The sequence below is a fragment of the Ovis canadensis genome, chromosome 7, assembly GCF_042477335.2.
Source record: "Ovis canadensis isolate MfBH-ARS-UI-01 breed Bighorn chromosome 7, ARS-UI_OviCan_v2, whole genome shotgun sequence".
NCBI lineage: Eukaryota > Metazoa > Chordata > Mammalia > Artiodactyla > Bovidae > Ovis > Ovis canadensis.
Genome location: NC_091251.1, coordinates 34,852,337 through 34,876,655, shown reverse-complemented (window position 1 = coordinate 34,876,655; position 24,319 = coordinate 34,852,337). Strand labels below are relative to the sequence as shown.

Sequence of the window (24,319 nt, the reverse complement as noted above, 5' to 3'; positions counted from 1 at the left end):
GGCTAAATTATGTTGACTGCATCCCAATTCCATCCACAGGCACACGCTAATCAATGTGTATAAGGCTGGATGCTCAGCTCAAAGGTTTCTTTCTGCCTCACCTACCACTTAGAGAGGCCATATAATTTCTAGCCCTTATATTATTTTCATGCTTCTGGGAATCATTTTAGCTATTTATTCATTCTGCTCTGGCACATTCAATTATGTTCTTTGGCTCCCCACTTCCTCTTCAAACTTCCTATGTTTTCTCAAGTCCTGAAACATTGCTCCCTTCTCCAGTTAAAGAAAGGGGTCGGACTCCTAAACCCCATTTCCTCATCAAGGACAGACACTCATCAGTCATTCATCAGTCTTTTTCATTTCATTTGTTTAAGTCTTCCAACATTTCAACTATTAATGAAAGTTTAGATCTCTTCATTGAAGTCCTAAGATATTGAATCTTTTCAATACAGGAATTTCTTCTGATGAAGAGACAATTTTATAGCAAGTTGTTCAAACACAAAGCAGTAAGGCACAAAGCCAGCCCTGAGACCATGCTCCATGGATTCCGTCTGGGGGAAAGACACAAAAGAGGATCAGCTCTAAACACGCCAATGACTTCCATAATAGGATCGCAGTGGGAGTGAGAGGGTCAGTGATGACCTGGAGCTAACAAAGGCCAATGACCACCCACCGCCACACCTCCATAACCTTTTCTCTCTTTCTTGTCTTTTTTCTCGTCTCTTCTGTTTGTCCTTGAGACCTAACAGAGTTCTCCAAAAACCTAACAACCTCTACTACAACAGACATGGTTCTGTTTCCAAAGGCTTATCAAGTCAATTCTAATTTCAAACCCCCATTTCCTGATGAGAAACCAGTGTTGAAATTTCACAAAGTATAAATGAACTTTTAGAATATCTTTCATTTTATTGACAGTTGGAATGACAGAAAGCAGAAGCAGTAAGATGTAGCCAATGATGTCTTGGTGGGAGGATAATCCTAGCTCAGGCTGGAGTTGAAGCTGAAGATGAAGCTGTCTCTTTATTTTTTTTCTGTGTCAAAAATTGTTCTGAAACCTAAGCTGTAAGAAAATAAATAACAACTAGGGCCTATGATTTGGGGCCAAATAGAAGCAACCATTTTGGAAAAAGGGGAAAAGACCAAAAATGTTAAGAATCAAGAAGAAAAAAAAAAAAAAGAATCAAGAAGGAGAAACCTGAATGTCTACCAATAGAGAAAATGATTTTAAAAATGTTGGCTCATCTGTACAATGGATACAACCACTACAAATCATATGATCTGGAATTCTGCTTCCAGCCAACATAGAAAAAAGACCAGATTACCCTTCAACTGAAACAACAACAACAACAAAAAATTCCCCAGACAAATTACATAAAACAACAGTTTCCAAGACACTGTACACCAGGCAACAGATGACAGCTATCCCTGAAAGATGGGAAACAAATGAGGGGAGCCCAAACATTGCCCCCAGATTCTTACCTTGAGAGAGTTTCCAGTCTCTGGCACAGGGAGGGGAAACTGAGTGAGAACCCCATGACTTTCCTGAGTCAAGGACACAGGAGCTGAGATTGGAGGAGCTAGAGCCCACAGGACAGAATACTAGACAAAAGAGAAGTACACAGAGAACTCTGGAGATCTGTAGCAAATGCCCTCAAATATTCAGCAGAATGAGTCTCTGGCAAGTGTAAATGGCAGGCCATGGAAAGATTAGAGGAAACAGTCTCTTCAAGTGTACCTAGAATTTAAAAGTTCATTGCTTAATCATACATTCCTTAATTATTTAATAATTTCATACATTTCACTTTTTAATTCTCATCACTAGCTCCCATCACTAAACAAAAAATTGCTTCATATAAATATTTAAGAAACAATTGCATCTGATGGAGTTAAATAGTAAGGACAAAAATAAATGTCACCCATCTATAGCACCAGGAAACAGTTACTAATAAACCTAATTTGTTTCTGATATCAATCATACAATTTTCTTTAAAAACTAGTTTTTATCTCATATCTTACCTTTAATTCATTTATGCATAATGTTGAGTTGAGATAAATTCAAACCATGCAGACACTCGTAGAAATGTGGCTTTGTAAGATTTAAAGTTTTTATACTTAAATCAACCTCAAAACTCAGTTTTACTCATTATAATGATTGAGTTCATTACACTATATTTTGTGACATCATTAAATTATTAAATACTTTCCATATTTCCTCTCATTCTTCATCTTCTTAGATTGAGGATCTATAATTCTTTGGACTTTTCCAGTTATTCTTACAATCATCTTTGCTGTTGTATTTCTCTGGGCATTATTTTTTACTTTAAAGAACAACCATCATTAACAGCTTCTGAAAAGTGTTAGACATGATGCCCACACTGACAGTGTCTCGTGCTGTGAACTTTCCCTTCCCAAGGTAGAAAAACTTTTTAACCTACTTCCCATGCTCCATTGCCTTAAATTGGGAGGTGAGGCACATGGAGAGTAGTCTAGGCAAGGACATTACTTTCCTTGGTGGGAGACAGTAGAGGTTGCATTGTTCTCAGGTTGGCAGCAACAGCATCATCTTCGTTGGTTCAGGAGCAGTAACTTCCTGGTTGGGCCAGCCTGGCTGCATGTTCTGTGGCTGGTGGCACTGGAGGCCACTTCCAGTCCAAAAGATTCACCACCATCAAGTGGTCCTGTGATTGGCACAGGGACAGCCACCTCCTTACTAGGCCAGTGGGATGGGTGGCTCTGGTCTTTGCTCTCAGAAGTCAGGCCCAGAGTCTGTTTCTCTAGACTGACTAATGATTCTTCTCGTCATCTAATACCGCTTCCAAAATCCCTATCTGCTTAGACTAAGTAAAGCCGATTACTCTTTCTTTCTTGTTATGGATCACACTGACATTTCACAGCGTTTACTCTGAAGCCCACCCTGGCTTCCATTTCAATATACTTTAAGCTGGGTATTAGTGCTGCCTAACCTTTTCATCGCAGCACATTGATTCGTCTTAACAAGGAATGCTAGTGATGTGGTACTATGATTTCTGGTTCCTTTGCTTGCCAAAGCAGTAACTACGAAAAAGAACAGTCTGTTCTGATGACCAGCCCAAGATATATCATGGAATGAAAGCACAGTGAATCTCATAAGCTAGATTCCATTAGCATAACCTCCTGAAAGATTTTTTAAAAGCTTTCAACTGTTATGCACATGGGAATGAGACAACCTGAAAACTTTCCAAAGGCTCCTCCTCTTGGAATGTTTTCACAACTTCACTAATTATCTTCACTAGATTTCTTTGTGACTCCAGAGCCAGTTAGAGCCTTAAATACAAAGCCCTTTGACTTTCAAGTTTCATTAAAGATTATTTTCCTCATTTTGTGGGACTGGGGAGACAATACAAAGACTAAATTTGGGGCTTACATCAATGCCATTCTTACCAGCTTATATCAAATGAGAGTTCCAGTCACTAGGCTAATCCTTACCCATTCTTTAAATCTGGAGTTAAATGTCACTTCCTCAATGAACAATATCCTGCCCCCCTCCACATCTAAATTTTCCTCTCTGTTTTATTGTTTCAAAGGAACCTATAATTTTTTTTGAAACAGTAAAACAAGTTTTGCTTTGTAGACCTTATCACAATTGCTATGCATTTTTGTGTATAATAAATATCTGCCTTTCCCATGAACCTCTAAGCATCACTGAATATGCTGTGTTCAGAATAGTGCCTGGCACAGAAAAAAGATGTGATAAATAGTTGATAAATGAATGAATCTCAGCCGTCAGGCATCTATCTTACTCTGCGTTGGACTGTTCTTTCACTGTGAATGCTCCCAGTGACACATCCATTAACTCAATTTCTGATGGAAGAGGATTAGAAGCACAAGAAGCAGTGTCTCGGGAGTGAGGCTGTAGCTCAAGAAGAGTGGAGACAAAAAATAAAAACCTTAAAGAGAATTCACACAAAGGCAGGTGTTAACATGGAAAACTGCAGAGAATATGTGTGCAGAGTAGACACAAAAGCAATGTTAGACTAATCATCTCCTAAATTGAATGAGCTGAGGTGAGAGATTGTAGTGAGCTAGACCCTGAGAGAAAGGGGAAATTCTGGATTATGGATAATAAAATTTGCTTATTCTCTTATTGATATATAGTAAGGAATTTAGCCTTGACCAAAAACAGGCCTTTGTCCCAGCTCCTGGAAGGGAATCTCTAAATCTTTGGAAGCTCCAGAATCATAGGAGCATCCTTGTTGAAGACAGGGGACCCCTTGGATCACATTTGACAGTTCCTGTTAACAAGATGACTCAGCTTGAGTCTGGCCTCACCTAATAATATTAGCATCGGGGGCTGGTCATGCCAGAAAGACGAACCATATCAATCGTGGTGGGGACTTTCGGTTACATGATATTGATCAAACCTGAGACTAAATTCAACCACGTGGGCAATTAATCAATTGTGTCTACATAATGAAAGCCCAAGAAGAACTCTGGACACCAAAGCACAGGTGTGCTTCCTGGGCTGACATTACTCTGTGAGTATTGTTACACATTGATGCCGAGAAGATAAGCCATCGCTGAGGACAATGGGAGCTTCAAGTTTGGAATCTTCACAGACTGTCCTAGGCCTCTCTTACATTGGCTGATTTTAATGTATTCTTTTCCTATAATAAAAATAGCCATGAGTATAATAAGTCTCAAAGAGTTCTTCAAGTCTTTCTAGCACATAACGAAACCTACATGTGGTTTCTGAGAACCCCTAAACTTGAAGTTGTCAGAAGTAAGGACACTGTTGTGTAGACTCTTCCTCTTAACTTTGTAGTTGGTTCCTAATCCTTGAAACTGAGGTCCTAAGTTTTGGGTAGACTTGGCACTCTGGAGGATTATACCCTTAACCTCATAGTTTGACCAATTCTGGTAGGCACATTTTGTATTGAGCAATTCCAGATGGATAAAAAAAAGTTTTATCAGTGCAAACTAATCAGTTTTATGACGAGAGCAAAAAAAAGTTAAAAGTAGATAATATGGGCAAAATAACTGGAAAGGGAACAAAATATCTAAATTTGGATGCTATGTGCATTATTTGGAACATGTAAATATGAGACAATCACTTTTAAATGTTTTCAGTACATAACCTGGCAATATCTAATAGCAATAATTAATATTTGTTAAGTGCTTACTGTTGAACAGTTTCTGTTCTGAGTAGTGTACATTATTAACTTATTTAATTCTTATAACAACTCCAGTTATTTGCCCAGTTATAGAAACCAGGCACAAGGATTTTAAATAATGTGCACTTTGTTACACACTCCCAGGATTTGAATCCAAATCATCTGACTCCATGGTTAATGCACTTATCCAGTTTCTTCTACAGTATCTCAGAAGGTAATCACTTATATTTTCTCTGATATCATAAAAAGGTGTTATTAATAGCAACCTGGTTATCTTAGTACCCAATCCCAATCATCTCAGTGACAAAGAACCATTTTTATATAGGCAGATGTGTATTTTATTTCATTCTGTCATCCTTCTCACATTAGGCAGGAAGTCCTGACTTCCTGTATAGGAGGAAGAGCACAAATAACATAGAAGAAAAAATAAATAAGTATAAATATATAAATAAAAATAAATAAAATTTAAAAATAAATTCTTTGCTTTCAAGCTTCAAAATAAAATTTAGACACTTTCTCTAGAATCAATAAAAGAAAAAGCATTTCAGTTTGGGTTATAACCTTTGAGTTTTAAAAAGAAAAAACTTATGCCTTACTAAAGATCTCTGAGAATATGGGTTGATACAAACTCTAGATTTAATACAAATTTCTAGGTCTGTGGGAATTCCTAGGGGTGATGGAAACAAAAGCAACACAATTAAGACATTGATGAAGACCTCCGTGCCCAACCTTCATATCCCTTCCCACCAGTGGAGCCCCAAACAGGCTTGTAGGAATCGGAGACTAGGAGACTTACCTAATTCCTATCAGAAAGACAATAGACTTGCAAGTTTCCACCAGGGCAGAGCTAGCTGTGCTGTAGTGAGAGTGGGCCCAAAGAACCCAAGACAGCCCCATTCTATCCATTCTGTATAAGTGATGTTACAGCAGCTGAGTTTTCACAGACACATCAAAAAGCATGGAAATTTATTGAGAGAGCTTTAGTGAATCGGAGAGATTTCAGTTTCAACGGACACAGAACATGTACATCAACAACTAGAAACCCAGAGGGACTCAGACCATCTGGAGACGCAGAAACAGGAATGCGGCAGGCCAGCCCCAAAGCACTGCATCCCAGCAGGCGCCAGCACGGGCCAGCTGCCCCCAACCAGCATCAGGACGCCACTAAGGCCTCAAGAGCTTAGACATCAACCCAAGGATGGAGCGAGGGAAAACCAAACGGTCAGAGGAAATCCTGAACTGACTTTAAAAATTATGATTTAACTAAGAAAACCCTATATTTGCTTAAAATAAGTTTTCTGATGAAATGGTTACTGGAGTTAGAAATTAAGTTGTTACAGACAATAAAGCTGTTGTGGTTTGTACATCTGAGTAAACTGCACAATGTTTACCTGCTAGGTTTCTAGTCTCCAGATTAGCCATGTTCAATGTCTTCCTGCTCCTACAAAAATGACAAATCACTTTTACATGCATCACATGTGCCCTCAGGCCAGCCAAGGGGTATGCGCTATTTCAAAAATTAGGAATCCAAAACACCCAGTTGAAAACCACTAACCTGGATACTTATTAAAAGAAATAGCTTGGGTTAGTATGAAATTTGGGGTAACCCTGAAAAATGGGAATTTGTTACTAGAGGCACCCAAGGAACATATAGTCTCTGTTAGGAGACCCTGACACTATGTCAGAATGAAAGCAGGGACTGGCAAACAGTAGTTTCAAGCAGGCACATAACCAAGCATTGAGACACAGTAAACACATAAGATAATTCATTTGGACACTTTTATATGCAGCATGTATAGGATTTAAAATAACATTCCCACATTAAACTGAAAACGTTACCATGTAACTGCTTCAACTAAGCCGCATGAAAGAGTAAATACCAGCCTTGCAAATTGGCCTCCCTTAAGGGCACTCCAAGGCATAGGACTGCATGCTGTTCTCTAAAGAAATGTCCTCCTATCAATCTTTTCTATTTTGACAGCAAACCCATTGACCAGCATATGTTTCAGAATTTCTGAACAATTGACATTCAAGGCCTAACAGACATTTGTTCTCTACCTTCTCAGAAACCTCATAGGAGTCACTGTTGCCAATAAAATATACGATAAATCTAACCCCCAAGCGGCATCACTTCAGGAGGAGAGTGGACGCCCCCATTCTCCACACTGTGCATCTGTGTCGGTTCTCTCCCTGAATCGGCCATGCCAGCGGGAGGCCATCAATCAGCAGGTGACAGCAAGCACACGCTCAGAATGGCTTAATAGAAAAATGGAGTCTTTTTTTATTCCTTATTGTCACCTCCTAAAATGTAAGTTGCTTGTTGATCTCATCACATTGAGTTATGTTTGTGTGAAGTGTTGAAAAGACCCAGCCTGCACATATTCTTGAAGCCTTGAAATAATGGCTCAGTGAACAGATGTATACTTTCACCCAGTAGCTCTTTGTGGAAATGAGTTTTTAGGAGCCTCAAATATCCACAATTCAACCCTGATGCAAAGTCAAGTTAAACTAAATGCTATTATTTTTGAGAGAAATTTTAAAAAGTAATTGATACAAGGACTTTTGAGACTGAAAAACACTGGGTTAATAATGAGCGTTTGTTTGGTGAAACAAATTAAGAATACAAGACAGAGATTAAAAGCACAGGCTCTACTGTAAACCAATCATCAATCAATTAAAAATAAATAAATATTTTTTAAAAAAGAAAAGCACAGGCTCCAGGTACAGACTGCCTACATGCAAATCCTTCAGATTTTAGCTCTGTGACCTTAAAATTACTTCATTTCTCCACTTTTCAGTCTGTTTGAAAAATTGAGATATTTAGTTATATGCACCTTATAGAAATGCCAGTGCCTGACACACGAAAATTGTTCAATTAATGCTTGTTTTAACTCCATATAGGTAGTTAAGAGAAACAGTGAATGCATAATTACAAGCCAGAGACTATAAAAATAAGCTAAATCATGTTTCCTATCTTATAATTGTATAAAGTTTCTGCTTATCTCTGTTAACTAAAAAGAGCAAGGACTTTTCTTATAATAATGAAAATACTAGCCTAATGGTTCCAAGAACTGTTAACTAGGAATGCTTGTTACAGAAACTTTACTTGTTGGATATTTGTTAATGAACACTGGTTATTGTGCTTATAAGCTGTGCTTACCATGAGGCCTGCTCTGACTCACCAACCTTTTGATTAGTAAACAGCTAAATGGCTTCCCTGGTGGCTCAGATGGTAAAGAACCTGCAGGAGCCCTGGGTTCAATCCCTGGGTGGAGAAGATCCCCTGGAGAAGAGAATGGCTAACCTTTCCAGTATTCTTGCCTGGAGAATTCCTTGGACAGAGGAGCCTAGCGAGCTATACAGTCCATGGGGTTGTAAAGAGTCAGACACTTTTAGTTAATTGAGAGACTAACATTCACTCAAATGTAGCACCGCCCATCTAGGTCTAATTTATTCCATCAATATAAAAGGACCATGTAGATTCTCCTAAACTGAGAGGACAGCTAAAGGCATTCTTCATTGTAAAAATGAATTTTTTAAAAATGAGATGATTCTAACAGATTTACTTTACATAGCAATGCAATATCTCTAATTGAAAACAATATCTTCTGTCTGATGACATAGCATTCAACTGTCTTTCAGATTTGTTCAGTGTCTTCTCAATTATGAAAGCACTTGAAAATCCATAAGGGGACAAGACGTCTTTCTTCATTTTCAACATTTACATCAGGATATTTTTCAAAAATCTTTCATATTGAGTGAAGTAAGCCAGAAAGAAAAACACCAATACAGTATACTAACACATATATATGGAATTTAGGAAGATGGCAATGACGACCCTGTATGCAAGACAGGGAAAGAGACACAGATGTGTATAACGGACTTTTGGACTCAGAGGGAGAGGGAGAGGGTGGGATGATTTGGGAGAATGACATTCTAACATGTATACTATCATGTGAATTGAATCGCCAGTCTATGTCTGACGCAGGATGCAGCATGCTTGGGGCTGGTGCATGGGGATGACCCAGAAAGATGTTATGGGGAGGGAGGTGGGAGGGGGGTTCATGTTTGAGAATGCATGTAAAAATTAAAGATTTTAAAATTTAAAAAAAAAATAAAATAAAAAATAAAGGTCCTTTTGTCATAGTTAAAAAAAAAAAATCTTTCATATTTATCACATCTTCAACAGGTAACTTATAGCACTCATAAAACAAGTTCAAACTGACCCTATCCGGTTTCTACTGAGGTGTTTTTCAGACAAAAAAAAAAAAAAAAAAAAGGCAAGTCATGCAGCTAAGGCATGTGCAAAAGAGGAAATTTTGACTTCAAATAACACCAGGTACAGAATGTCCCCCTCCTAACCTCCTCTCAAGGGACCAAAGGACTGGGACAGGATAAGCAGAAGATGCTGCCTTTTCCTTTAACTATCTCTGTATTACATAATGATGACAGTCAGCATGAATAATTTTTTTTTAATTTAGAGATATAGGTTTTTAAGAAAAGTTATAATGACAATGCCCAAGTAAAGAGCTAAGGAATGCTTTGAAATCCCTGAAAGCTTCTAATTGAAGACAAGTTCCAATGGTGGAAAAAAACATATACTTTGGATTCTGAGCTTTGCTACCATAGGGAGGTGGGGAGAGAGAGTAAGAGAGAGAAAGAGATAGAAAGTTTATATGAGCCTTCCCATTAATTTAATCCCTACTAATTTAATTCATAGGAAATAACCATAAACATGCATATATAACTATAGAAGTATAGTATTTCATTGTAATACTTTTTATTATGTCAAAATTGGGAGAAATATAAATGTCTACCAGTAGTAGAATAGTTATATAAATCATGACAATGTCTATACAAATGCAGCCATTAAAACCATACTAATGATCTGGAAATACTCTCGCTGTTAAGGGGAAAAAATGAATAAATAAAACTGAATATACCACGTTGTTACAATTTTGTAAACATACAAATATAAAGCTAAAATGCTTTAACAAAGCTTCTCTGCATAATTGATTTAAAAGGCGATCTTTATTTTCTTCTTCATATTTTCTGTTTTCCTACTGTATGTGATTAATGTCCATCCCTTTGAAATTAGAATTTTTCAAACTAGAATTTCTTCCTATAAATATTGTAAAGAAATCCCAGGGGAGAAAGAGAGGCACATGGCAGAGAAATCAGTGGGCAAATACAAGAAAATCCACACTTCCTTACCTCCCTGTGATGCTGAATTTAAAACTGCCAAACAAGGGATATTTTATCAGGGGCATGAGACAGCATACAGGATAGTATAGAATATTTATACATACTGACTGAAATGATTCAGCCAAGAGATAGAAACTGATAATGCAGAGAACAGAACCTAGCATTACGAATAATACTGCCTGATTTTCCTTATTCTCACCTCCATCTGCAAGGCCATGAAAAATTCCATATTCAGGAAACATTTTCTAAACACTCGTAATGATTATCTAATCTTTTTTTTAAAAAATGAAGAAATGAGGGGGTGGTTAGAACAAGGGCTCCTGGCCATAATGAGCTTAGATAACACTTCTGGGAAGGCTCTTCTGGGAAGAGATCGTCTCATGTGACTATCTACTTATCATACCAGATTTAAGCTATGTGAGCTATTTAAGCCTCTCATTTATAGTGTTACCAAACCAAACTTTCGTCCACTCACCCAATGCATAATAAAGCCAATCTACTGACACCAGGTTGCAGTGAAGGAAAGTACAGTGTTTATTTTAAGGCAGCAAGCCAGGAGAAACTGCAGCTGACACTCAAAAGACCCTAATTTCCCAAAGGCTTTTAGAAGCATTTTTAAAGACAGTATGAGGGACAGGGTCTCAGGGTGGGTGATCAGCTCGTGCACAATTCTTCTGATTGGTTGGTAGGGAGGTAACAAGGTGATGTTTTGAGAATCTTTATCATCAGCCTTCTGGTTCCAATCCATCTGGGTTCTACTTGCTTGTAGTTAGCACGTGGTTAACTTTTTCCACCTTATTATTCTGTGTAACTAGAAATCAACAAATGGATGTCATTCAGAGAACTTCCAAGAAGAGGCTAAATGAATCGGTCTCATCAGCTCACAATGACAGTCAGGAATCTGTGTCATTGTGTTCTCAGAACACACATCAATGATGGCAGAAGAAGAAAGAAAAACAAAACCCCAAGAGTCTGCCAAAAACACCCTAGGCTGCAGAAGCCTGGGTATACATACCCACACTCAGAAAGACACTGGGAAACAGGAAATGTGAGTGATCCTCTGGGATCCTGGGAGGAAACTGCTGATTGTTTTTGGAAAAACATTCCCACCCACCCCTGGGCTCAGGGAATAGAAAAATGGTATCCAGACCTCCTTCCCAGAAGCATTCCCCTCCCTGAATCTAGTACCTGAGGTATTTGAGCAGCAGATAAAAATAGCATTTGCTCAAAATAAAGCAAATAATTTTTAACTAGCTTGTTGCCTGAATTTTGTCTCCCTACAGATCTCAGACACCAGGCCAACTCCTCTAGCTATACACACTGGTACCTGTCTAAGATGGAACGTTTCTGACTTTATCACCCCTCTTCCCACTTCAGGCAGTAAGGAGGCCGTAGGCAGGCCAGAACCAGGATCGAAGACAGCTGTTCCACAGCTGGTTTTACCACAATGCCCCAGGCCCCTAACACCCACCCACAGGCTCTGACCGCCTAGCCTTCCACTGTCTCCCTCCCACAGAGAACCTTCTCAGATTCCTCTTGAGACAATGCTTTCCATGAAAACACAGCATGCTTCACTACTTCACAATCTTGTTCAAGCCATTCCACTTGCCTCGAAGACTCTCTAATCCTCATTTTCAGTACTGAAATCCTGTCCTTGATTCACACTTAGCTGTAGCAATCGCCCTCATCCTTGGCAACTGTAAAACTTTAAGCAGTAAAAGACAAATATTATATGCTATCACTTGAATGTGGACTCTAAAAAAGTAATACAAATGAACAAATGAATCTATTTACAAAACAGAAACAGATACACAGACACAGAAAACAAATTTACGGCTACTAAAGGGGAACAGGAGTAGGGGGAGAGAGAAATTCGGAGTTGGGATTAACAGATACACACTACTATATATAAACTAGATCAGCAATAAGGATTTCCTATATAACACAGGGAACAAAATTCAGTATCTTGTAATAACCTAGAGTGGAAAACAATCTGGAAAATAAACATATATATATATAACTGAATCACTTAGCTGTATACCTAGAACTAATACAATAGTGTAATTCAACTAGACTCCCATCAATCAATCAATAATAAAATCTTATACTATATGGGAAAAGAATCTGAAAAAGAATGGGTATATGTATATGTATAACTGAATCACTTTGCTATACATCTGAGACTAGCATAAAATTGTAAATCAACTATACTCAAAATAAAATAAAAATTAAATTTAAAAAGTTTTTAAGAAACTATAGCAGTCATGCTGCTTTACATCTCATTTATTTGTGGGTAGGTCACAAACACTGTGTTAGATGCCAAAGACACGATGCTGAAGAAAAATATGCCCAACAACAGATTCCCTAATATCTAATGAGAAAGATAGGATAAACAGATATATAAGCAATATACAAGCAAATTAGGATGTATGTTATAGAAGCAATAAATAAAAGGCTGAGAGAGAGATTGAAGGGTACAATTTAACAGGGTGATCAAGAAATGCTTTTCGCTCCTCTGGGAGAAGTGACTGAGGGGGCAGAGAGAGTCAAAATTGTTACCCTACATTCTACTCCTTGGAAACAAGGAGATTCTACCCAACAGAGATGTATAAACACGTTGATCACATGCACGCCTTGCTGCTGCTGCTCCACAGGGACTTTAATTTGGATTTGCACTAATATGGGTCTCCCATGGATTCAATGAAGTTTGTGTCTTTAGAAAAAGACACACCCACAAATCTTTTCCACATAACCTCTATTTCAGCCCCTGCTCAGTTGGCTGACAGACCATATTCTCAAGCTTCCTAGGGGTCCTTTGGTTTGATTGAGAGGATCTATGAGGCTCATCTTAATCTCTAGAAAGAACCATCTGTGTGATTGAATACTCCCACCATTAACTTTTTCTGATGTTTTAATGAAAAGTTGTACAGTCTCACTCAGATTTTTCTCTATGCTGCAACTGTCTTGATTTTAGTGTCTTTTCAAATTGAGAATTTTCAGATTTATACAGTCCTGGTTCCTGTTTGTTTAACAATTTTTTCCTCAGTTTACCTATTTCCCCTTGCATTTCATTATAAGCAGCAAAAAGAAATCCAGTGGTACACTCATGCTCTGCTTAGCAATCTCCTTAGCTCTGGAACCAAGTTCAGCCTCCCGCATAACCACGGGAAACAATTGCGCAGTTTCCGCCACTGCCTAACAAGGGTTCCCCTTGCTTCAGTTCTCAGTAGCAGTTCCTAAATTCCTCCTGCAGCTTCCCTAGTTGTGTCCTTAAAGTCCAGACTTCTATTGAAACTAACAATCTGTTAAAAGGAATTTGGATTCTTTTCTATCATACTTCTCAAAATTCCTTCAGCCTTTTTAGATATTTGTTACAAAGGCACCCACTATCAGGTGCCCAAATCTGTATTCATTTTCTATGGCCACAAGACAACTTACCACAAACTCGTGGCTTAGCACAGCACACACTTGCATCTCACGGCTTCTGCAGGAAAATATGCTCTAGACACTCTCTTTGAAGAAGTAAGCAGTCATGTTAGAGAAATCCATATGTAAAGGAAGCTGCTAAGTCACTTCAGTTCAGTTCAGTTCAGTTCAGTCACTCAGTCGTGTCCGACTCTTTGCGACCCCATGAATTGCAGCAGGCCAGGCCTCCCTGTCCATCACCAACTCCCGGAGTTCACTCAGACTCGCATCCATTGAGTCAGTGATGCCATGTCCAACTCTGTGCAACCCCATAGACAGTAGCCCACCAGGCTCCCCTATCCCTGGGATTCTCCAGGCAAGAACACTGGAGTGGGTTGCCATTTCCTTCTCCAGTGCATGAAAGTGAAAAGTGAAAGTGAAGTCACTCAGTCGTGCCTGACTCTTAGCGACCCCATGGACTGCAGCCTTCCAGGCTCCTCCGTCCATGGGATTTTCCAGGCAAGAGAAAATGGCAGGTGGCAATTCTGCTTAGGTGGCAATTCTCTCCCTCCTTATTGTTTTTTAATTTTATTATTTATTTATTTATTTTTTACCCTCCTTATTGACACAGGAGAATACAGAAGTCATGAAGACTGACAATATTGCTGAGAAGTAACACTGACAGATAACCTAACAGCAGAATCTGAGAGCCATCTCCCCACAAGAGAAAGCAGATAGAGCTGTATTTAGAAACATGTTGCCAGGTTTCCCTTCCAACCCATCAGGTTTTATCTCAGGAAGCCAGAAGCACCCAGAAAGTCACTTTATAAACTTAGAGACTGGCTGATGGGAATTCCTCCTCCACATCCACCATGTTTCTATACCCAGAAATGAAAACCAGAGAATGTCACCTACAGAAAAGTTTGTAGAAACCACCTAGAGAAAGTCGGTAGGACCACTAGCAGTGCTTTGCCTCTTTTAGGTAGAGACAGTGCAAGGAAACGTTCAGATATGTACATGGCTTCTTTGTACCCTATCAGGTACCCTATGAGGTACCTGGGATAGAGAAGAAGATATTGAAATGGTAACTATCTTTTATGTTTGTTTGATTATCAAAATTAACGTGACTTTTTCATATTTTTATAAGGAGGAAGCTAGTCTGGGTAGCCTCAAAAAGCCCTTCAGTTTGAATGTTTTTGTGATTCTATGACTCCAGATGAAAATTTTAATTAACATTGATTTAGAAGTTTAAATCTCAAAATGCTAGTCTTGATCCTGATGCCAAGTCCTGGACAAGGTTCTAGAGTTGCTGACCTCTGGTAATATTGCAGCCACCCAGAGCCCAGTGAAAGCTGAGTGAAGAGCAAAGGTTTGAGAACAAGGAGTACAAACTTAGATAATCAGCAGTGAACTAATATGCACAAAAATGAGAACCTTCATGGGACTATCACAGATACACATTCCAAAACTGGCCCATTCAAATTTCAAGTCTTAGTGTTTTATAAAACTGGCTCCCTCCCAAAGTGGGAAACCTGCCTTATATAAAGTGTCTCCTTTTTTCCTCTCTCAATATCTTCTTTAGTTCATCTTCCTGATATTAGTAATTCTGGTTCTGTTCATGTTTAGATTTATTGCAGAGCAGTAGCTTTCATTTCTATCTTATTTTTTCACTTAAGTATAGATTTTAATAGGTGATGCTGGAGTGTGTCCCCACGTTGGTCTAGGGCTCTGGAATCCACATTTTTTAAGCCCTCCTATTTATTCTAATGTGCAGCCAGACTTGAGAATTATGAGGCTGGAAAGGGAAAATGTCACTCAGTGGTGTCCAACTCTTTGAGACCCAGTGGATCTGCTAGGCTTCTCTGTCCAGGGGATGCTCCAGGCAAGAATACTGCAGTGGATAGCTATTTCCTTCTTCAGGGAATCGTCCCAAACCAGGGATGGAACCTGGTTCTTCTGCATTGCAGGCAGATTCGTTACCAGCTGAGCCACCAGGGGAGCCCGAGAACTACGAAGCTAGAATGTTTTAAAAAGGCTGCTCCTCTGTGTGGCCTCCAGGGGACAATCTTGCCCATTAACACAATTCTGAAACAATGAGACCATGCTAACACTACGTAGGGACTGATGGGAGGCCTGAACTTGAGAGAGTAAAGGATACTGTTGATAATTAAACACTTCAACACTGTTGAGGTCCTTGACAGCAGATTTTCTTTAAAATTCTTTAAAACTTCAGGAAACTTTGTGACTACCTGTTTCCTTCTATACATGCAATTTTCCCAAGCTGTCTTATACCCAATCCAGGCTTGTAAGGAAGTCTGAGGACTTCCCTATTCCATGATCATTTCTTTGGATAGGATTTCCTTTATAACAGATTTATCCTTTATAACAAACCACTGTCAAAAAAATGATTTGGCCAGAAGTTATTCCTTTTTCTAAACAGGTCTCTCTAGCCTTTATGTGTACCTTTCATTACTCATGTCATTATCACTTCTGGAATGACAATTTCAGCAGCCAGGATCTCAGTGGTGAGTTCTGGGATAGAAATGAACCAGAAACATGGTTAGTTCAAGGAGCTCAGTATAGTAAATATTATATAATATTTATATACTACAAATAAATAATACATATTCAGCTGCATATCTATCTGGTTAAGAAACAGTAGTGAACTCTGGGACAATGATCTTTTGTAAACAAGCCTGTTTAATGGCCTTAAAAATAAAATATCATTACAAAGAAATTAGAGAAAAATTACACCAATTTTAAAAAATAGATAGGAACAAATAATTATCAACTAAGAAACCAACAACAAAAATATGAAAAGAATTCAACCTCTGTGATAAACAAAAGTGCATCAAATAATAAAACATTTTTTTCTCTATGAATTGTTAATTTTTTTAATAGTAGACTCTGGTGCTTCTAAGGATGTCATGAAACAAAAACTTGTATTTGTTTGTATATTGCAGAAATTTCCATTTGTAAATTCATTCTAAGGGTAATTTGTTAACATATATACAACTAATCCACTCAACAATTCTACATCCAGCAATTTGCCCTTAAAAAATATTCAGAAAAGTTGAGCACAAATTGACCAAAGCAAGTAGTAAAGAATCAGTATCACACAGGTTATATTCTTTTGCTACCATAAACAAAGTTAGATCTGTCAATTAAAAGTCAACGTTAAAGGCAAAAAGAAATGCACTTTTGAATTAAGTCAGAGATAGACAAATATCATATGATATTACTTTTATGTAGAATCTTTGAAAAATTATACAAATGAAATTATTTACAAAACAGATTCACAGACTACAAAAACAAACATATGGCTACCAAAGGGAAAGGAGGGGGATAAATTAAATGTTTGGTATTAACATGTACACACTACTATATATAAAATAGGTAAACAAAAATGACCTACTGTACAGCACAGGGAACTCTATTCTGTAGTAATTTCAATGGGAGAATTTGAAAAACTTATATATAAAAGTATAACTGAATCACATCGCTGTGTACCTGAAACTAATACAACATTTAAATCAACTATATTCCAATATAAAATAAAAATTGAAAAAAGAAAAAAATGCACTTCTAAATAATTTGTGAACCAAAGACATAATGGAATTGTTAAGATATTTACAACTGAACTATAATGAAAGGTTCATATTTTAACACTTCAGAGATAAACCTAAGCAATACAGAGTAATTTTACAGCCTTAAAAATATATTAAAAACAAAAAACTGAACAGGATGAGCTAAACATTCAATCAAAAAGTCTTAAGAGACAATAAAAGTAAACAACAAAGATAAGATAAAGAAAATAGTAAGAATGAGAGCTAAAATTAAGGAAATAGAGAGAAAGAAACAATGAAGAGGATCAATTTAAAATGGTCCTTTGAAAAGAATTACAAAATAGACAAATCCCTAATAAGTTTTTTCAAGGAAATTAAAACGAGACACAAAAATATTGTGTAAAATAAGATTATAGCTACAGGCACAGTAAAAATTTTAATAATTACAAGAAAATGCAGATGTAGATTCATACAAATAAATTTGAAAACTTGGACAAAATATAAAACTTTCTAAAAATTATAATAGAGGAAAATTGATAAGAAAATTAGAAATTTTGAATTTACATATAAATTTTTAAAATTTAAAACACTATACATACATACGGTTTTATAGGTGAGTTATATCAAACCCAAGACCAATAATTTCCATATAATACAAACCATATCTGAGTACTGAGAATGATAGAAAACAGAAAGCTAGTCAACACATTATTCTGAGCCTAAGAGAGAACCATAATGACAAAAACAAGAATAGATGACAGACAAAAATTATAGACCAACATTATTTATAAAAAGCAACAATGACAACACCTAAAAATATTATCCATCTAGTACTGAATATTTAAAATAATACTGATACACCCAGAAGTATGTGTGTGGTGTTAGTCACTCAGTCATGTCCAACTCTTTGAGACCCCACGGACTGTAGCCCACCAGGCTCCTCTGTCCATGGAATTCTCCAGGCAAGAATACTGGAGTTGGTTGCCATTCCCGTCTCCAGGAGATCTTCCCAATTCAGGGACTGAACCTGGGTCTCCCGTACTGCAAACAGATTCTTTACTGTCTGGGCCACCAAGAAGCCCCAGAAGTATGAGGAAGGCTTGATATTTGAACAACACACCACCTAAATATATTAATTATAAAATTCTCTCACTAAATGCTGAAAGTAGCTTGGTCAAATTTAATATTAGTATGTATTTTTAATTAATCTCTTAGCTATAAAATCTCTCAGTAAACTAGGAAGTAAAGGGAACTTCCTTAACCTGACAAATGGAGTCTTAATTTGTTTTTTTAAAGTGAAATGTTAAAAACTTTCCCTTAAAAACACAAGACTTCCAGTATTATCCTTTCTACTCTACATTAACGGTCTTGGGACTCTTCCCAGTCCAGGGATTGAACCCAGGTCTCCTACATTGCAAGCAGATTCTTTACATCTGAGCCACCAGGGAAGCCCAAGAACACTGAAGTGGGTAGTGTCTCCCTTCTCCAGGGGAACTTCCCCACCCAGTAACTGAACCGGGGTCTCCTGCACTGCAGGCAGATTCTTTACATCTGAGCCACCAGGGAAGTCTATCTTAACCAGTGTAGTAAAATAATAAAAACATTAGGACAAAAAAGGAAAAAACACAATTATCACTAATCATAGATGGCTGATTCCATTTTGCAGGGAGGAAATTCACAAAATGAGCCTAGAATACCTTGTCATCCCAGAAAACTAGGAAATTATCAAAGACTACAGAGTCCATGTTAAAAGACTTGGAAGCAAACCTGAAAAAATTTTCACTGGCTAAAGATGGAATGATTCTCGAATCAATAATAAAATGAATCCAATGGATTACAACACATCAAGTATATTTAAATTCATGGGGTCACAAAAATGTCTTCCTCAGTTCCTTTTGGGGATTTGTCCTGATTTGCACGGGGTTTGCCTGGGACTGTTCAGGTTTGGCACAAAAAGCCTCGTGTCCTGAGAAACAGCTCCATCTCAGGCAAACAGGGATGACTGGTCACATTACAGGGGAATCAACTCATTATCCTGAAGACTGACAAATAATCATACACTTGATCTCAGAGAGTAATTAAAATATTGACAAGGAAAATATCTTTATAGAAATATTATAAAGATATATAGCAATAACAATAAATGTATAAAGAAATATCATAAAGTTAATAAATGAAGTAGAAATTATATAATTAGAATATCATTTTGCCAACCAAGTCCCAGTCAAACAATGCTGTGCTTAGTCACTCAGTCGTGTCTGACTCTTTGTGACACCATGGGCTGTAGCATGCCAGGATCCTCTATCCGTGGGGATTCTCCAGGCAAGAGTGGGTTACGATGCCCTCCTCCATGGGATCTTGCCAACCCAGGGATCAAACCCAGGTCTCCCACATTGCAAGAGGATTTTTCCTATCTGAGCTACCAGGATAGCCCAAGAATACTGGAGTGGGTTGTTGTTGCTGTTCAATAGCCCATTCGTGTCAACTCTGCAACCCCATGGACTGCAGCACACCAGGCCTCCCTGTCCCTCACCGTCTCCCGGAGTTTGCCCAAGTTCCTGTTCATTGCATCACTGATGCTGTCCAGCCATTTCATCCTGTGAAGCCCTCTTCTCCTTCTGCCCTCAGTCTTTCCCAGCATAAGGGACTTTCCCAACGAGTCATCTGTTCACATCAGATGACCAAACTACTGGAGCTTCAGCTTCAGCATCAATCCTTCCAGTGAATATTCAGGGTTGATCTCCCTTAAGATTGACTGGTTTGAAGTGGGTAGACTATCCCTTCTCTGGGGGATAGCCGAAGAATAGATCTTATCATTGCCTATTAAAGTCACTAACATCATATACACAGTCAAGCTGACATTATGTATCTGCCCAGGAAAGTATACAATACCATGATGTCTAGCATTTGCTTTAAATTAATCAGAATTGGGGGAGGTACATAAGATATGTAGGATGCTGGGCAAGCAGATTATTTAACTGGCCATGAGTCAATAATTGTGGAAGCAAGGTAATGGACATAGGTTGTTTTATCACACTATTCTCTCTTCTTTTGTTGATGTTTGAATTCTCCATAATAAAATACTTCAAAAGAAACCTGGTTAACATAAAAACAAGTCATCAGAAATGCATAGACTCCTATTTACAATCTTCACTAAATTGTATTTAAATTAGGCAAAACAAATATAATGATACAATGTCAACCAATGATATTTAAACAAACTAAGGTACACTTACACAACAGAGTAGTACAAAGCTGTAAAAATCACATTCTAAAATACAATTGAATGACATGATGGTATTCGTAAACACAATGACAAACAAGTGAGGGTTTCAACATGATCTCAGTTCCTTTAAAGTATGCACATTTGCAAAGATGCTAAAAGAAATATAATGAAATGTTAACAGTATATATCTCTGGGGAGTGAAATAGTTGAACTTTATTATCTCTGCTATACTTTTTATACTTGTTAGTTCTATGTTTATCATTTTCCTTATAACAAAAAATATACTATATGTTATATATTTATTAAAGAAAAGTAGCAAGCCTGGAGGAAGACAGGTGGGAGGGTAAGCACAGACAGCAGGTGACGTGACTAAGCCTGCACAGGCAGAAACCCCATTTCCGGCTCTGCAGCAGTAAGGCCACAGGACCGCCCAGCTCCAGAGACACTGACAGGGCCTGGCAGGTGGCAGGCAAAATAAGAGCCACTTCACTAGTGGGAAGAACCCCAAGGATGCAGTCTGGACCACCTGCTCTCCTGTGTGCAGTTGTGGCCCTCATCTGCCTTGGTAGGGAGCTCCCCAACCCTGCAGCTGGGGCTTGAGGAAGGAGATTTGGGAAAGAAGTTAGAATAGAATCCTACAATGCTTTTCTCTGCTTTATTTCCTGGGTCAAAACTTGGCTACTGTAGCAGCTTTCTTGTGAGCATCACCAACAAGTAAATCATTTTTCCCTTCTTTTCTACAGGTTCCAACAATGTTGAGAGCGCCGATGTACCTACAGTGTATAAAAAAGAGGGGGAATCTGTGACCGTGGAATGCAAGTTCTCAGTCAGCTATACGTACTATATGATGTACTGGTATCGACAGCCTTCCAGCGGAGAGATGATTTACATGATTAATATTTATTCTCAAAGCAAGCAGACAAGGGAAGGACGATACTCTGTGGAATTTTACAAACCCAACCAAATGCTGAAACTCACCATCTCAGCCTTGACGCTGAGTGACTCGGCCGTCTATTTCTGTGGTGTCAGAGAGTTCCACGGTGAGGGTAGTGACAGGAAGCACCTTACAAAAACCCCCAGGGCTCAGCTCGAGACAGCCACCTGCTCCAGGAGAAGACAACCCGCAGAACAGGAAGAGGGAAGACACAGGCACGATGGGTGGTTCTGCTGGATCTAGAGAGAGGCTAATGAATGTTCTCAAAACAGTCTTCCCACATTTGGTATCAAAGAAAGAGCCGTGGTTACGAGACCCCAGCCTCCAGAGCATTTTCATCTCTGTGTCTGGTGTCTAAGTATAGCCCATCAAGGTATGCCTCTGTCATTTCTGCTTGCCCAACATCCACACCCCTTTTCTGGTGACAGCACCTTGATCTTCTCTGGATAAACAAGTTTCCCCTCCTCCTAGGCCTCCCAGGTGGTGTAGCATTTAAGAATCCGCCAGCCAATGCAGGAGTCACAAGAGATGTGGGTTGGATCCCTGGGTCAGGAAGATCTTCTGGAGCAGGAAATGGCAACCCATGCCAGTATTCTTGCCTGGAAAATCCCATGGACAGAGGAGCCCTGTGAGCTACAGTCTATGGGGCCACAAAGAGTCAGACACAACTGAGCACAAGCAAACACACACCCCTCCTTCCACCCCACGTGTGGGTTTGGATGAAGCTGACCCCATCCTTGGATGCCCTGACCAATTAGCATAGTTCATCTCATTGACCACAATGATTGGTTCAAGGATGCATATATGATCCAAGCCCACATCCCAAATGTAATACGGAACTTTTGGGAATGCTACTGGAGATTAAGAGGTCAGGATGTTGTTAAAAAGCAATAACAAGCCCCAAGTGGAATCATTTGCCCCATCTCCCACAAAAGCAAATCAAGACTCAATTGTGGTTTCAACCTATTCCAGAAACATGACCTTTAAAACAGTCAAACTGAAATTTCCTGATTAATACCAGTGAGGTTATCTGTGATTAAAAAAAAAAAAAAACCCTGTTATTCCCTTTCCCCATGAGAAAATGGTCCTGGCCTGAAACCATCTTTTTGGGGTTTTTTTCTCTTGCTAATACCTTCTCTTCCCTCCTTCCTTCTGCCTATAAAAACCTTTTACTTTGTACAACCCCATGTTTGCTACATGGGATGCTGCCTGATTCATGAATCATTGAAAACAGCCAATTAGATCTTCAGATTTACCCAGGTGAATTTTTTTTTAACAGTGTAAACCTAGAGCTGCCAGCAACCCTCTTGCCATCACAAGAGAAGAGCATGATTTTGAAAAGAGTGAAACTGAGCTACTAGAACATTGTTCGAGGCCCTGGACTCTGCTGTGATTAGAGAAGATCTACCTGGAATTTTCAGTCGAACAATTCAGCTACCTGAGCTTGGGTTCCACCAGAAGCGAACAAGGATTCAAGTGCAAGTGGTTTAGTTAGGAAGTGATCCCAGGATGCATGGCAAGAGGTCTAGGCAGAGGGACAGGAAGGGAGTGAGCCAGGAAAGAGTGTGTGTTGTCAGGCCATCTGCCATTGGGCACCAGATGTTTAATCTTGCCAGGGAATCTTCTGGGAACCAGCGCAAAGCACTTATCTCCACTTATCTCAACTGGGGCCAAAGGAGCTAGGATACTGCTACCCCAATCCTGTGTGTCTTTGACAGAGGACAGCTCCAGTGGATGAGGGTATTAACTCCTCAGCACTGAAATCTGCCAAACTCAAGTGTTGGCAGAAGGAAGTGGGCAGTGTGCACTTTGAAATGATAAACATAAGGGAGTGAAGGTGGGATGTCAACAATGTAACACAATTAATCTCTTTTTTTTTGTAAGCTATTATGAGTTGAGTTTTCCATTAATATTTTCAACCAAAAGACACAATGAAAAACACTAAAAAAGACAGTCATGAGGTAAAATGAAATAAGCAAGCAAAATACTTCAAAATAACTTTTTAAAACTTTTGATGTGCTGCAATTCCAAAAGGATCCTGTCAAGGAGGGGAAATTTCCCCCTCTACCTTCCTTGAGTTCCTATGATTGGACTAGTAATAAAATTGACACAAGAAAGACTAACAGGAAAAAAAAAAAAGAAATATATTTTAATTTGTGCACACAGAGTTCTCATGTAAAGGGTACCTAAGAAGTGTCCAAAGCAGGGCAGTTTTATACTTTTTATTAGTAATTGTCAAATGCTCAATTAGTGAAGAATCTAAACAGAGTCTGGGCTTGGGGTAGTGAGGTAAAGAAGTAACAAGGTGTGTTTATGCAGATTTTTCTTCCAAATTCCCTATCTCTGGTGATAAGATGCAGGAAGGACACTTTTCACATAGAGGTTTATTTCCTACTTTCAGGAGGACAGAGGAGGGTCAGGATTTCCTCATTGCATCAGCTATTTCTCAAACAGCTTCAATTCAAAAGAATCAGGATGCCACCGCAGCATACTTTGGGGCAGCAGCAGTGAGCCCCAGCTCTTCAGTTCTTCAAACTGTTCCAATTAGATGGGTCTGACATCACCCAGCGTGCTAAGGAAGAGGGACAGACTTAACACCTGTACCTGCATTGCCACACTGTACATTTAATTGTTCTCTCACTTCCAGATCTTTCCTGTGCAGGGCCACCTTGCTTAGCGCTGCTCCATTCATCTCCCTACAGCGTCCCTCCTAAGAATCCTGCCTGCTCAAAGAGCTCAGATCCCTTGTAAGATTGCGCTTTCCCCAGCTCCCAAATTCTGCCCCTGCTGTTTGCTTTTCCAGCAATACACTTCCTCCCCACTTCTACCTTTT

At 38.8% G+C, this 24,319-nt stretch overlaps 2 gene segments (V, D, J or C); both read left to right on the top strand.

Annotated features, from left to right (window-relative positions):
• The window catches only part of LOC138443432 (M1-specific T cell receptor alpha chain-like), a 1,249,782-nt gene that overhangs the window by 946,296 nt on the left and 279,167 nt on the right, over positions 1-24,319 (top strand).
• Positions 20,886-24,319, top strand: part of LOC138443431 (T cell receptor delta constant-like) — a 195,413-nt gene continuing 191,979 nt past the window's right edge. Inside the window, 2 exon segments of the C gene segment in view lie at positions 20,886-21,117; positions 21,296-21,601. Coding sequence covers positions 21,063-21,117; positions 21,296-21,601 — 361 coding nt within the window.